The following is a 16,619-nucleotide window of genomic DNA, read 5'->3' as shown; positions in this document are numbered from 1 at the left end:
TAAAAATTACTTTTTATGAGAAAGATTATTATTAGGAGATTTTTAAAACATTTACATGAGACTTAAGATAACAATACTACATATGCGGGGGCTGCTTTTTACCTTATACAATAATGCTCAGGCTCCGGCATCGCTGCACCACGACCGGCCCAGCCAACACGATACACCAGACCAGACTGCTCGCTAGCAACAACTTACTGCTACAGCTACACAGTTCCTCCTGCAGTCAGCACTGCTCTCTGGTCTGAGATTCTCTTATACCTTACATATCGCAGGCAGCGCGTGAGCAAAACATCGAAATTACATCTGCTCGGACCTCTTACAACATGGAAAATTATGTAAATAGACGTCAACTGAAGGACGATGCTGTACCGACAGTACTTGGATTTCCAACTCATTTGAATAAGGTATAGTGTTTGCAAAGCCAATTAATGCAAATACTAAATATAGGTGACAGCAGATTGTTCTATAGTCTAACCTGATGTCTATATTTACACCTTATATTGTATCTAATAAACTTTCTGCTACAAAAATTGCAAGCTACATAGGGGAAAAGTTGCTGTGTTAGATTACAGACAAAGGTACTTTGTTGCATGTCAGGTACTTATATTGTATTTTCATATAAATTACTAAAAATACTAACGGTGTACTATGTCGAACTGAATGAAGAACTAGGCACATGATAGATATTTAGATTTTTAATCAAATATATATTAAATATGAATCAGAGGTAGGTCGAATAACTGCGTTTAGATACGTAACATGTGTTGTCAGGTGATGATTATACTTCGTAAATGGTCAAATATTTGATCAAATGTTACAAACTCAACCACTTTCAGAAGTGCTATCAGTGTTAAAACTAATGTGCAAATGAAATTTCTACGGTATTTAAAGTGATATGGATTATTACAATTAATCATACCAGTATTCGAGTGTAGACAATACTGTGCTAAACAAAAGAAAGCGTGCAAAATGTACACAGTAGTCGGCAAAAAGCAAACAGGACCTGACACGAAAATTATGTGAATTAAATAATAATCGTACTGTCTGCTACTTTAAAAGTTTCGTGTAATGATCTAATGCAAATAGCTCGACGTAAACTCGCTTCACCTTGTCAGGAATGAGCCTTACATTCGTAAATTTCGCGTCTCTATGTAGACGTATTTCTGAAATTAGGAAACTTCATTCATTTAAGTATACTTTTAAAATGGACTCGAATACTCAGTATTTTTTTAAACAAACATGTGTTTAATTTGCGCTTCAATTTGCTCTTGCTGCGTCTCGTATACTTCAAATCACAACCCCAGTACTAGGATCCATCCCTGCAAATGGCGGCGATCAGCTGCTTCAATTGGGGGACAGTTGCCTCGCTTCTCCGCTACGGCGTGGTAGGGGCTTGGGCACAACACGACGTGGGCAGTTATAGTACCGATGGCCTAACGAAGAAAGAAAGAAGTTTTTACTCTTTCTACCAAGTATTTTCGGGTGAGAAAGTGAAGCGAGCTAATCCCGAACGCGGCTGCAGCGCCGTATACGTGGTGCCACCTCTCCCGGCGGAGGGCCCGAATGTTTTGGGCAGCTACTGGCGGAGCAGGCTGTGGCGCAACGGACGCGAGGCGAGGAGCAAGAAACACGGTTATAATGGGCGGGGGCTGGCAGGGGACGCTGCGTGGCGGTGGTGCGGCGTAAGGGCAGAGCCAGCCCGCTGTCCGGTCGGCAGCAGCCTTGAGGCTTTATGGAGGCGAGGCCGCGCAGCGCGTGTCCGGAGACCAGCCACCAGCCGCGGGAAGGCGGGGGGCGGCCGCGGAGGGGCGCTCCACTGCCTGGCGTATATAAGGCCCGCGCGCCGCCTCACGCCACGACGCCACCACCGACCGACGCACGACGTTTGACGCGGGACGCACGCAACGCTGCAGACATGAGGACCATGGTGAGTACCGCCTCTCACACGTCCCGGTCTCACCGTCATCGGCCGTCTCGCAGTCTCACTAACTTCTCTGTAGGTGGGCCGACCATAGCTCAAGTAATACACGACTGGTGGAACTGGAATCTTACTACAGTAGAGCGTCGATTATCCGAAATAATTGGGGGACATGGGTGTTCGGAAAACTGTTTTGTTCGGATAATCGAACTGTACATGTTTATTTGCCAAAAAGAAGTACTGTACAGTAGATTTATTCATAAAAACAGGCATCACTTTTAGTATTACAAAGTAACATACAACGGCAACTTCCGTAGGAACATGTATAGTATGTGGCACAATTTATTTAACAAAAACATTACATACGCATTTTGCATGAACAATCCGTAATTGTCGACTTCCCCACCTTGTACTCATTGGATAAAGTGGTTGCAGATTCACCTTCTTCTAACCTTTTAATAATCTCGTACTTGTCCCTCATAGAAAGGACAACACGTTTACGTTTAAGCATTTTGTATCGTCAAGTTCACTTCTTCACGCAGCAGCACGCAAGTGGTCGTAACAAAGAACAGAAGGTGACTGTTTGCACCGTGAGACGCTCTTCTTGGGGGCGCGCAATCCTTCAAACTGCGCGCAGCTGTTGCTGTGAACAGCTTTGATACTGCAGCTACTTCTACTGCCAGTGCCAAGCCGACAAAAGTGTGCTGATTGTTGAAACACAGCGACTGGCGGCGTGGCCGGTCAGCAGCGCCTTGTGAAGGCCCCATTAGAAGCAATGTTCCGCCAGCGGTGGCCCAGTGCGGCGACTGCTGTGGGAAACTTGGTTTGGGAGTGAGGGGGATGATGTACGGTAGGGTGGGAGAGTAACAGGTGCGAGCGGGTACACAGTTCGGTTAAGCGGTCGTTCGGTTGACCGACGTTCGGATAATCGACGCTCTACTGTACTATAATATCACACAAGGTGTTATTATCAAATTAGAATTAAAATGAATGAAACTCCATGTGACCGCATTAGCTGTTTATTACAGTCCATTCAAAGACCCAGTACCGGTTTCGTACCTTAAAGTGCATCTTCAGGTGCATTTCTGTACAAAAGAACTACAATCTTGGTATAATGTTAATCATAAAGTATATTTTAAAAAACTTTCACCACAAATGCTGTTCTCTATAGGTGTTGTCAAACGCTGTTGAGTTAAATAAACTTTACAACATTTTTATTACTATAATTTTCATTAGTATTGTGTTTATACCGGTTGCTGGTGAGGGGGAAAGTTAGTTATTAGTATTTTATTAATGATCTCATTCATTAGCAGCCATATCACAGTCATCAAAGTCGCTCAATAAAGTTATAATTAAGTTTTACTTGTTTAATCATAATCGGACGATGACTCTCCGCGTCCGCAGTCTCGATGATTCTAAGCGATCTGCAATCCTGTGTAAATAAAATGTCTTGGTTTTCTCGCGTTGCGTAGTCAGTCGCGAAACCTCAGATCAAGCGGAAAGTTTGCTTTGATAGAGTTTAATTATCCGATGAAATAATGGAGCTCTTGGATCTAATAATTGCAGGTTCATTTCCAATTCATCGGAAGTTCCCTTCTGATTACCAACGAAACGACACCTCCGTGCAAATTTCCAATTAGAGATACATATATAATGAAATTCCTTACACACCTTTGATGTAAATGCTCAGTATATATTTTCTTGAGTAGTATACAATATATTTTCAATCTCTTTCTTCCAGTAATCTCGATAGCAAAATTACAATTATTCAATGCGGCTATTCGGCACGGAGAACATCCTAGAATTCCTCTCAACACACACCAGAGATAATATTGTACAAAGAGTAATTATGCGCTCATGAAATACGAGTAGTAATAGTACTGTACTGCTTTGCGCATCGATTCTGCGAGTATATAGATGGTCAAGTAGGAAACGTAATTCACTCCTAGAATTGTGCAGGGATAATCAGTAGAATATAAAGAGATATTACATTACGATTGCAATAATACGTGCTCTGTTGATCGTTAGTTTTCGTATTCATTACTTACAAGTAATCAGTTCATACCTAATGACAATTACGGTGTTCCAAGGTGTAACTATAAGCGAAAGTGAGTAATCCCTTATCGGTTGTCATCAAACTAAAAGGCACTTAAACACCGATGGTGGCATCCTAAATAAAATCCGTAAGCTGAGAAAATGTGTGTGTGGAAGTCCCTACAATGATTTTCTTATAGAAAGACTGTAATTATTTTATGCAGAAATGCATCATTAAGGTGTGAAACTGGCCACGTATCTTTGAATGGACTACGGTAAATAGCTAATGTTGTCATATGGACTTTCATTGTTTTAATTTTAATTTGATAATAGCACCTTGTGTAATGTTATGGTATGAAAGTTCCAGTTCTATCAAACATGTCTCTCATTCACTGCTGGATAATCGCCTCTTCTAGACTTCCCCTGTTTCGCGGCCTTCAACTGCACACATCTCTAAGTAGAAAACAGGCATCGACCTTTGTTAAAGGCATAGGCGTCCGCAAGGAGGGTAAGAGGGCTCACTTCCTCTCTGCTGGAATGTGGGAACAGTCTTTTTATTTATTACACGACTCTAGAAATGATTAGCTGCGATTCTACTGAAGCGCAGATTTAGCACTAGCGAGCGTAACAGAAAATACTGCAACGTTAGCAAACACTACATAGCTTGGGCTTAACTGAGTATCAGGCTATTCACAGGATGTTATGTTTTTTCTCTGGAGTTGTCCTGCAGTCAACGCGTATGCGAAGGCGAACAAAACATTACCAAAATAGACTCCTCAATTAGTTTTCTGTCCCTTCCTTGTACAGCCATATAATTTATTTTTGTTGATGTCAAACAGGGTTTTCTCAATCGTTCTGTTTTTCTGATTCAGTTTTCTAATTTTTAATGTCAACATTATTGTTATAGGAACAAAACATTTTCTAGATTTCAGAACACTGAATTAAAAAGCTTGTATATTAATAAAATTAAAAATTATGTTTACTGTTTAGGTACCATATACTGTACCTCAAAAATCTGAGCGATTAAAAAATAGATCGTTTAAGATAAAAGAAGTTTTGAACACTTCCTGTAAATGTTAGTCCTCTTCTCGACGCCCATAGTTACAGGTCACCTTCAGATTCATAGTTAAATACTGCGAATCACAATTCAACCACAGGATGAAGTTTCATTTAAATTTTCTTTCAGAGTTTGAGTTTTAACTGAATCCTCGCAATGCTGACGAACTGCGATTCGTTATATATGGATCTGAAGACGGCCGGTAACAAAGGTGGAAACTACTAATCTGAGCAAGTAGTAAAGGTGGAAACTGCTAATCTGAATAAACACAAAAAGTGTCCAAATGGTGTCTGCCTTTCGTCATTATACTAAAAATCGTTACAGTGACTTCAAACTCGTGTCTTAACTAATTAAATACCCATCGATGGTACTCCTGCATGTTTTCTATTGTGTTTTCTTATGCACTGGAACTCAGCAAAATTCATCTTCATCTCAGAATAAAACTGTGCGTCCAAGCTCGACTCCAGCCACGCTCACAGCATCTGAGTCGTGCTTCGGTAACTCAGTCGGTGTAGAACTTTCCCGCGAAAGGTGTAGGCCCCAGGTTCGAGTCCCGGTCCGGCACTAATCTTTAACCTTGCAGGAAGTTTCAAACAGCTCACACTACACTGTGAAAATTCATTCTGCTCATCAAAAAGTCTTGCGTAGAGTTCTGGTAGGACTGTAACCAACCGATTTAGTCGCCTGGGAAACGTCACCGAGATATTCAAAGAAGTTTAACAGGAATCTTTGGAAGAAAGGTGACGTTGATAATCAATATTTCGGACACACACTTACGAAATTCAGTTGCATGCATTCATCGTAGCCGGCCGCTGTGGCCGAGCGGTTCTAGGCGCTTCAATCCGGAACCACGCGGCTGCTACGGTCGCAGGTTCGAATCCTGCCTCGGGCATGGATGTGTGTGATGTCCTTAGGTTAGTAAGGTTTAAGTAGTTCTAAGTTTAGGGGACTGATGACCTCAGATGTTAAGCCCAATAGTGCTTAGAGCCATTTGAACCATTCATCATAATTTTCGGGTAAAGTCAATGGTGAGAAAGATTAGGGCTAGATGTAGGTGTAGATCTAGAGCATAATGCCGGGACGCTGCAAGGCAGTGTGTGGTTCTGTACCTGCGGTTGGAGCCTGGCCTGTTGTGAAGTAAGGGTCTCTTCGCAGAGCTGTCTGTCGTAAATCGGACAGAGTGGCGTTTACACTTGCGTCTGTGTTTCGCAAGTCGCTGCGAAATGCAAGGCGGTCGGCGGGTGTCATTACATCTGTACGGCGATACTTGCCCTTCTGTTCTCGGGCGTGCTGCTTCAACGTCTCTTCGTGTGATGCCGAAATTCTCATATGAACAGCCGATCTACATTTATATTCCGCAAGCCAGCTTACGATATGTGGCGGAAGGTATTTCTGCACTACCATATTCCCCCCTCTTTCCTTTTCCATTCCGGAAAGGACCTCTCGGAAGAACGACTGTCATATGACTACTGACGTTTCTATCGTTTCGCGCGATGTCCGAGGGGAGGGGGGGGGGGGGAGGGAATATGGTGCTGCCCGGCCCCCTGTGACACACTTGCCTCTCTTGTAGTGCCTGCCACTGAAGTCTCTCTTAAGCATCTCCGTAACGCTATCGCTCCAACTAAACGATCCAGTGACGAAACGTGGCGCTCTTCGTTGGTCTTATATCTTGTATTAACTCAGATTGACCGAGCGAGGTGGCGCAGTGGTTAGCACACTGGACTCGCATTCGGAAGGACGACGGTTCAATCCCGCGTCCGGCCATCCTGATTTAGGTTTTCCGTGATTTCCCTAAATCGCTCCAGGCAAATGCCGGGATGGTTCCTCTGAAAGGGCACGGCCGACTTCCTTCCCCATCCTTCCCTAATCCCATGAGACCGATGACCACGCTGTCTGGTCTCCTTCCCCAAACCAACCAACCAACCAACTCAGATTGGTAAGGGACAATACTCAGAAATTGATGTTACAATTGCTCTGTAAGTCAGTTCTTCCGTAAAAGAATTACATTTGATTACAATTCTTGCAATGAATCTTAACCTAGCATCTGCTTTTCCTACATTTAGTTTTACGTAATTGTTCTAGTTAAAGTCGCTCCGGACGGTTACTCCTGAACGTTATGTGATTTCCGTTGTTTCCGCAGTTTTGTCGCCGCCAATAAAGTAATCGCCTGTTAATGAGTAATATCTTACATTTATTTTCGTCCAGGAGCGACTGCCAGTCTTTGCTTCAATCACCGATTCTCCTAGTTGTCTGGCACAGCAGCCTTCCCGTAGGCAGCCTCGTGGAGTCTCCGACGATGTCCACCAGATCGTTTACATATATTTTAAACTTTAACGGCCGTATAACACTCCCTTTGTTCCCGTTTCTTTGGTGACGGCATTTTGCTAAAAACTTGTAAATAGCATCTCTCGGAATGGTCTCCGTTTTCCTTTGCCCGTCTGCCTTTTTTGTTTCTTAGAGGTTTCCGTAGATCTTGTTTCAAGTACTGGCATAGTCATAGTTTCGCAAAAAAAAAAAAAAAAAAAATGATTGCTTTCAATGTTTCACATTACATCGACAGCAAGGTCTTTCGAGACGTGAAAGTAGCTCAGCATTCGTAATAGTGCAGAAATTATTGCCCTCGTACTACTGAATGTATTACGGAAGCTTCCACCAGGACTTATCCACATAAATCGCAGAAAATCTAAATGTGGGTAGCTGTCAACGTTAAGAGCAATTGGCGGCAAGACAGCAACTGACTTGGACAATGATTAACAAGACCATAGCACATGAAGAATTTGAAGGGGTTTTCCTACCACTTAGAGAGGATATGGAAAATCATAATCAGGACGGTCGGACTATTTGAATCGTACGCCTACAAACCCAGTATCAAACATTGCTACAAGGAGGTATTCACTTTCTGCCGTGCGAATCACTTTACGTCGGCCTCCTAAAAAAATGGGCTGTGGTACCGCATAAACCATTTTCTCGCAAAACGAGAGCATTCGTTGTGTTTCGCGTGAAATAATTTATAGTTGTAAAAAACACAGAGGTAAGGAAAGCTAATGATGGACGACATACCTTACGGTCTACAAGAATCAGCAGCATTCCACATTTAACGCAGAAATACAAAGAACGCTCGTCTGATAGTTTGTTGAAAGTTCTATATTACTGTTAGATACCACTGTATTTGCGTGCACCGTACTGACGCCACTGCTTGAAATTACTCCGTTATGCTTAAATGGATTTGAGTTATAGTGACGAGCCAAACCATTATGATCAATGTTTCGTAGCGTGTTGGCCCACCTTTGGAACGCATTACAGCATTGGTAGTTTTCTGGAGGTACGTGACCCCAGACGTCTACGCCCGTATCACGCAATACCCGTAAATTACGTGTCGATGGTTTGTACCAACGGAGCTGGCGCCCAGTAACATCACAAATGTGTATTGTTGTGTTCAGATCAGGTGAATGGTCACGACTTCAAGGTTAGCTCACTATCATGCTCCTCCAACCACTGTAGCAAGATTTTGCGATACAAACGGATATGGGCTGCTGTGGCCGAGCTGTTCTAGGCGCTTCATTCTGGAACCGCGCGACCGCTACGGTCGCAGGTTCGAATCCTGCCTCGGGCATGTATGTCCTTAGGTTAGTTAGGTTTAAGTAGTTCTAAGTTCTAGGGGACTGATGACCTCAGATGTTAAGTCCCCTAGCGCTCAGAGCCATTTTAACCAAACGGTTATGCTGCTGGAAGATCCCATCGCCGTCAGTCTTGACGGGAGGGAAGGAAGGAAGGAATATTGGGTTTAACGTCCTGTCAACGTCGAGGACATTAGAGAAGGAGCACAAGCTCTGATTGTGTCAAGGGTGAGGAAGGATATCGGCCATGCCCTTTGAAAGGAACCATCCCGTTATTTGCCTGGAGCGATTTAAGCAAATCACAGAAAACCTAAATCGGGACGGCCGGACGCGGGTTCGAAGCGCCGTCCTCCCGAATGGGAGTCCAATGTGCTGACCATTGCGCCACCACGCTCGGTAAATCTTGATGGGGTGCAGGTGGTCTGCAATAAAATTCACTTAAACCACAGCTCTCATGGTGCCTTAGATTACTATCACATGTTCCCCGGAAGGCCAGGTGAATTGTCCCCCATAACATAATACAGGGTGGCCAAAATAAAACTAGCCGGAAGATATTTCATACACTTTAAGGTAGGCAACCCAACTTAACATCGTCTGGTCCCAGGGTGGAAAATGTTCGTTTGGTTGCCTACCTTGAGGTGCATGAAGTATCTTCCGGGCCAGTTTTACTTTGGCCATCCTGTACTGCCCCATCGGCCTGCTTCCGTGACGCTGTACATGTTGAGCAGGCTTTCGTCCAGATGACGGCGTACCCGGTACTCGGACATGACCATTGTCCTAATGTAACAAAAAACCTGATTCATACGGCGAAGCGACACGTTTATATTGATCCACTGTCCAATCTCATTATCCTGTGCCCATGTCAGTCATAATTGACGATGTTGTTGGATGAGTGTGAGAACAGGTAGGATCGTCTGCTGCAGTATGCTCTGAATGGTGTGCACCGGAGTACTTGTTCCTGCACCAGCACTGTGTTCTGTCGTCAGACCTGCCACAGATCGAATCTTGCTTTACATAGCAGGCAAGTCTCCCACCCCAACGTACTGTCGCCCTGGGTCACCAACACCGTGGCGTTCCAGGTCCTCCCCCCTCCCCCCCACTTGTACCCCTTCTTTTTTTTATCTGGGGCTATTTAAAACCTTTTGGCGTATTCCAGTCCTATTGAGAGTGTCGGTGATTTCCGGGTACACATTGTGAATGGTTGGCAACACATTCGGAATACGCCTGAATGTGTACGAGCATCGGCGAGAAAAGATGCTTGCTGAATCCTGCTTTCATGTGAACAGTGGCCATGTAGAACAATTGTTGGAATGTGTTTGTCCTCAAGTGCATATGTGCAGTTTGGATGCTCCTAGACTCTGTTATAAGGTGTTCATGTAGTCAGTCGTAATACGTCGTCGAAACCATTGGTTTCCGGGCCTATGTTTATTGGGAATAGCCGTGCGGGGTAGCCGCGCGGTCTGGGGCGCCTTGTCGCGCCCCATGCGGCTTCCCCCAGTCGGAGGTTCGAGTCCTCCCTCGGGCATGGGTTTGTGTGTTGTTCTTAACGTAAGTTAGTTTATGTTAGATTAAGTGGTGTGTAAACTTAGGGACCGATGACCTCAGTAGTTTGATCCCTTAAGAACTTACCATAAAGTTCCAAAAAAAATTATTAGGGATATTTGTTTGTTTCAGTGCCGTCTACTTGCCCCTTTCGTTTGCACCTGTATACTTTCCTTACCTCACCACCAGACGACATTCAATCTCGAGGATGGCAGTGGTCATAACGTTTTGGCTCATCAGCGTGTAAACCAGTATTTCAGTTCCCATGACGTACAAGTGATGGTCTACGCTCTACTAAAATCGTTTCTCCCACCGAAAGAGAAAAACTACTGCAACAGGAGCGTAAATATTGTAACGGAGAAACATCTTTTTCTGGTGGCAGGCGACGCGATATAGCAATCTGGTAAATGCATCGGATGTCGCAAATAACTGCGCAGAGAGGAAATGAGTACACACATTGAAATGAGAAATGAAATTTCGCGGGACTAGAAACGTATTTTCGATCAGTGTGGACTCCCAGAAAACTGCTTACATGTTGCTCTTGCAAAATGCCTGAGATCTATGTAAAATATATTTTTTTAAATTTTCTGACGTCTTCTCCACAACAAGGTTACGAAAATGTAGTACTAGCTAAGTTTGGAAATAATGGCTGTCCTCTCGTTTACAGAACCACGACGGCAAGTTTGTGAAGTAACCTTGTACAGGAAACGATTATTCAGTGACCGACCTAAACGCTCTTTCGTTTTCTGACTCATTGCTTCATCTCGCGCTGTTAGTGGTGGCTATTACCTTTATCAATGCGAACAATGATGGATGAATATTCATGGTACTGGCAATTATTTATAACAACTATACGTATGCTTCGTTCTCAGGGAAATTCCCATAGTAAGTTCTCTTGGTAACCAGTGTGATCATAGAAGACGTACGTGAACAAAAAATAAGAAGACATCCGCAATGAGATTTTCACTCTGCAGCGGAGTGTGCGCTGATATGAAACTTCCTGGCAGATTAAAACTTTGTGCCGGACCGAGACCCGAACTCGGGACCTTTGCCTTTCGCGGACAAGTGCTCTACCAACTGAGCTACCCAAGCACTACTCATGCCCCGTCCTCACAGCTTTACTTCCACCAGTACCACGTCTCCATGTTTTAATCTGCCAGGGAGTTTCAAGAAGACATCCGGTTCCTCATTTTCCACCCACAGAGCTGATGACTGGACTATAAGCAAAGTGACCTACATCAGTAACTTCCGAAGCTGGGAGTAGGTCGTGTAACAGCGGATGACGACGATCAGTATGAATTTCTTGAGTTTACGAGCCTTCCATTTTCACATTCAGCGTGGGATTCTAACGAGCGCCTTAGGCTTAGGCATCCTGCCGAACTACCCTGTCAACTGCGTTAGCTGTCAACGCTCGGCGCTCTGAAATGGAGACTTGCTTTGTACGAGTATGCTTGGGAGCCAAAACATCAGGACCACCCGGTTAACAGCGCGTTTGTCTCCATTTCCAACGCAAAACGCGGTGATTCTGTGTAGCACGGATTCGACAAGTCTTCGGTAGCTTTCCGAAGATATATGAAACCAGATGTGTACACAACGCGGCTACCGTAAATTACAGGTCGCTGTTTTGTGGACACAGAACGGGCGCCCTATAATAATCCCATGACATGTTCTGTCGGGTTCATATCGGGTGAATCTGATGACTAATAAATCAACGTTAGCTCACCACTGTGGCACTATTCTAGCCTTCTGACACAGACAGCTGTCCTGCTCGAAGATACTGCAGCCGTTGGGAAAGACACCAAGCAAAAAGGGATGCAGGTGGTTTACAGTAATACACTTGTAGCCTGCAACTGTTGCGGTGACTTTGCTTATTATCACAGGTCCCATGGCAGTTCAGGAGAAAATAGCTCGTTGCATAGTATTGCCACATAAGCCTGCTTCTGTGACACAGTGGATGTTTCAAGCAGACGTTGGCCTGGATGACGGTGCATCCGGACATGACCATCGATCTGATGTAACAAGAAACTTCATTCATCTTACCAAGCGACACGTTTTCTGCTACCCACGCCTCAATGTCAATGATCCCGTCTTCAATAGAATCGTAATTGACCATGTCGTCGCGTCAACGTGGGAACACGTAGGGGTCGCCAGCAACGGAGTCCCGTGTTCAACAATATGCACTCAACGGACGCCTCTCCTTCTTTACAGAGCGGAAAGCATCCGACCTCCACGTTATTTATCAAGCGCGGACGTCCAACACTTTGTCTCCTACTCGTGGATTCATGGTCCAATCATCTTCCGTAGGTGCTCACAACAACAGCACGCGAACAGGCGACCAACTTCGCCATTTCCAAGACGTTCTTTCGCATGTGCCCGAGCCATAACGAGCTGCCCTTTGTCAGAGTCGCTTATGTCATCGGAATTTTGTGGCCCGTATCATCGCTAGAATGAGTCCCGATCCGTCTCTGCTCACTTTATATACTTTTCGTGCCACGCAACATTTCCGAAAAAGCAACAGCTGACATTCAGTCTCGCAGTGGGATCACCAGTTTATTTATGTTCGACACACAAGTGTAGGAACTTGAGGGCGAGCAAAGTCGTTCGTTCCGTTAAGTCTAACCTCTTGGTGTTACATTTTCGTGATATAAAAGCAAACTAGCTTTTTTAACAAAGTAGGAAATAGCATACAAACGTATTAATCATAATTAAACGCATGCGAATTGCAGATTTGAATTACTCATACTGCTCCTTCCAAACTAAAAAAAAAAAAACGAAAAAAGTGTATATCTATTGGCTAAAGTAATCCTTACGCAGGACCAACGGACACCCAGAATCCAGCATCCTTACATGAATCATTTGTATGTGTTCACTAATAAAAAAAGAAGTGTTACTAAGAAGTTCCAGTACAGTTGGTAGCATTTTTGAACATCGAGGTGGAACATTTTTACTTTTTAGCGGAGTACACTGAAGTGACTCAGGTGATTCGCGTGTAAAGGTGTTCGATGTGATAATGGCCATATGACAAGAATTAACAGAGTTTAAACGCGGAATGTTAGTTGGAGCTAGACTCATGGAACATTCCGTTTCGGAAATTGTTAGGTAATTCGATATTCCGAGATCCACAGTGTCAAGAGTGTGCCGAGAATACCAACTTTCAGGCATTACCTCTCACCACGGACAACGCAGTAGCCGACGGGTTTCACTTAATGACCGAGACCATCGGCGTTTGCTTGGGTTGTCAGTGCTAACATACAACAATTACTGCATGAAATAACCGCAGTAATAAATGTGGGACGTATGACGGACGTATGCGTTAGCACAGTGCGGCGAAATTTGGCGTTAATGGCCTATGGCAGTTGACGATCGACGCGAGTGCCATTGCTAACACCACGACAACGCCTGCGGCGACTCTCCTGGGCCCGTGACCATATCGGTTGGACCCTAGACCACTGGAAAACCGTGGAGTGATCAGATGAGTCCCGCTCTCAGTTGACAGAGTTGGTGGTATGGTTTGAGTGTGGAGGGCAGACCCCACGATGTCATGGACCCAAGTTGTTGACAAGGCACTGTGCGTGCTGATGGTGGCTCCATAATGGTGTGGGCTGTCTTTACATGGAAAGGAGTGGGTCCTTTGGTTCAACTGAACCGATCATTGACTGGAAATGATTACGTTTGTCTACTTGGAGACTATTTGCAGCCATTCATGGACTTCTTGTTCCGAACCAACGATGGAAATTTTATGGATGACAATACACCATGTCACCAGACCACAACTGTTCGCGATTGATTTGAACAACATTCTGGACAGTTCGAGCGAATGGTTTGGCTACTCACATCGTCTCAGGGGACATAATCGAGATGTCAGTTCGTGCACAAAATCCTGCTCCGGCAATACTTTCGTAATTATGGACAGCTAAAGAGGCAGCGTGGCTGAATATTTCTGCAGGGGACTTCCAACGGTTTGTGGAGTCCATGCCACGTCGATCTGCTGCACTACCCCAGGCAAAAGGAGGTCCGATACGATATTAGGGGCTATCCCTCGAATTTTGTCACCTCAGAGTATACGGTATCTTCTCTAGGTGCTAAATCATTATTGCCCTATCGTCCAGGAGTGATGATTGGATGTTTACTAGCTAATGTTGTTCAAATCTTTGAGTGGTGTGTCAACAGTAGCAGCATTCACTAGTACCCATCAAGCAGACCAGGATAGCGCGAGTAACACTAGGAAATGGTAGCTCGGTATCACAGGATTTTCGGTGGCCTATTCAGTGTGCTTAACTTCGTAGTACGGCAGCTCCTCTGTCTCTTTGGCCGAGGTGAACTAGCAAACGTGCGCCGTATGAATAAGTATGTAACAGGAATGCGCCTCATACGAGTGCAAAAGGTGCTCCGCCTGCCCTTTTCTGCTGCCAGTCTGGGAACGGCGTGATCCGAATCGTGGACGTCGGCCAAACCCCTGACTCTGACTGTTGTCAAGGGGCAGCTGACCTCTGCGTTAAGAAGTACCGAGCCAATGCCGCCTTGTATTACGTCAGTATGTGCTCTGCGAGCGCGCCAAAATCTGCGGCTGGCGGCCAACGAACTTTAAGGCCCAAATACTCTTTCTCCATGTTTCACATCGTTTACAGTGGGGAGGAAGAAAGAAAACTCTACCTAACGCGTTAACTGCTGCAGTAACTTGACTGCGACTGATATAACCGCTCTGTTAACCCCTCGAACAAGACACTGTGACCAGTAGTTAGAAGAAAGTATAGATCACACTCATCTAAAGAAAAGTAGCAGAAATGCGAGTCGTGGAATTCTCACTTCACTTTGATCAAAGCAATCACGTAGATGCATTATTTCTTGACTTCCGAAAATCATTCGACTCCATCCCCCACCAATGCTTATTAACTAAAGTACATTCGTACTGGGGTATCAAACAAAAGTTTTAACTGTAGTTTAGATTTCTTGGATGGAGAGTCCTCGACAGATGTAGAAGCAATTTTAGATGTAGCTCAGGAAAGTGCATTGGCTCCCTTCCTGTTCATTTTGTGTATTAATGATAATGGAGGCGATATTAACAGTAATTTTTATCTATAACGAGTATTACCGGAGCTCATTCAAATATCCGGTTGTAACAATTTGTGGGGCTATTCGTGAATCTCTCCACTATTTTTCAAGGAGAATTTCGTAGGCAAGCCTGATGGCTTGGCTGAAAGTAGGGTTTATTGCCTTACAATGTGGTTACGACACGGAACTAGTAGCATGATCGAAAAGATAAACCAGCAAAATAAAAAGAAAGTTGTGGGAATATGAAAAGGAATGATCACATACGCTTTGTGTTAGTAAAACAGGTGACACACTTCAGTTCATTGGTAGGATACAGAGCAGTCAGTCTACGAAGAAAAGTGACTACTGAGCTTGCGTGCTTCCCTTCCTAGAATGTTGTCCAAGTACCCTGTGTGCAAATACCACTAGCAGGGGTACTGAGCGCGCACAATAAAGGCAACGTGATTGCTTGTAGGTTTGTTTGGCCCCCTGAAGAGAGTGACAGAAATGCTCAAAAACTCCAACTGGCAGGCGCTTGTAGAGACGTCAACCAAAGCACGAAATCCTAATTAATAAGTCTCAAGAACCCTTTTTAAGTGAGGAATCTAGAAATATAATGCGGTCCCGCACGTGTCGCTATCGTAGGACCCATAATCACAAGATTACACTAAATACAGCATGCACAGATTCATTTAAGCAGACATTCTTCCCGTGCTTCAAGCACAAGTGGAAAGTGGGGAACTCTAGTACGAAGTACAATGTATAATACCCTCTGCCATGTACTTCAGTGTTTTGCGATGTATGTAGATCTCTGCCTACATCATATAGTGCGCCCTGCATGAGTGTAATGTATTTTACACCGAGGTACAGCACAAAAGCAGAAGTGAAACACTAAAGTAATGGATAGTTCAGTGCTTCACTGAAGTTCGTTATTTACAAATTCGTTTTCAATATTGGTTCTTATTTGTACAAATTCTGACAGCATAATAACATATTAATTACTGCCTGTAGTAATGCCTACTGCAGTGTTGCTCGAGGTACTGCTATTGTTACATTTATAAGGTTGGAAGTGGTCAGACTCAAAATGCTAGCAGCTCGAAAGTGCTACTACCTACTGATTCAGAACAAGGGAGGTCAGTGTTCACAAGAAGCAGGAAAAAAAAAGAAAGCAATAATTGTCAAAAACTCTACTGTGCAGTCCCGATTCAGTATTTCATTCAATAAAGAAACGTACAATAATTATTACATGGACACTTTAAAATGGCTTATGCGAAACTAATCTGAAAATAAACCGTTCTCATAGTTATGTGAGCTCATGAGTTCTACTGTGATGAGAGTCAGATAGCACGTGTCTAAGAATTAAAATGGCGAGAAAAACTATAGCATGGTTCCTAGATTTCTTCAATAGTTATTATGG

General features: G+C 44.1%; 1 protein-coding gene across 1 annotated transcript in view; it reads left to right on the top strand.

Annotated features, from left to right (window-relative positions):
- Nucleotides 1-1,709: 1,709 nt before the first annotated feature.
- The window catches only part of LOC126481614 (uncharacterized), a 31,078-nt gene continuing 16,168 nt past the window's right edge, over nucleotides 1,710-16,619 (top strand). The window contains exon 1 of the mRNA XM_050105492.1: nucleotides 1,710-1,930. Within this exon, the coding sequence (XP_049961449.1) occupies nucleotides 1,736-1,930 (195 nt within the window). The 5' untranslated portion in view covers nucleotides 1,710-1,735. The remainder of the gene's footprint in view (nucleotides 1,931-16,619) is intronic.

The sequence above is a fragment of the Schistocerca serialis genome, chromosome 5 (genome assembly GCF_023864345.2).
Source record: "Schistocerca serialis cubense isolate TAMUIC-IGC-003099 chromosome 5, iqSchSeri2.2, whole genome shotgun sequence".
Taxonomy (NCBI): Eukaryota; Metazoa; Arthropoda; class Insecta; order Orthoptera; family Acrididae; genus Schistocerca; species Schistocerca serialis.
This window is presented reverse-complemented; position numbering and strand designations above follow the sequence as displayed.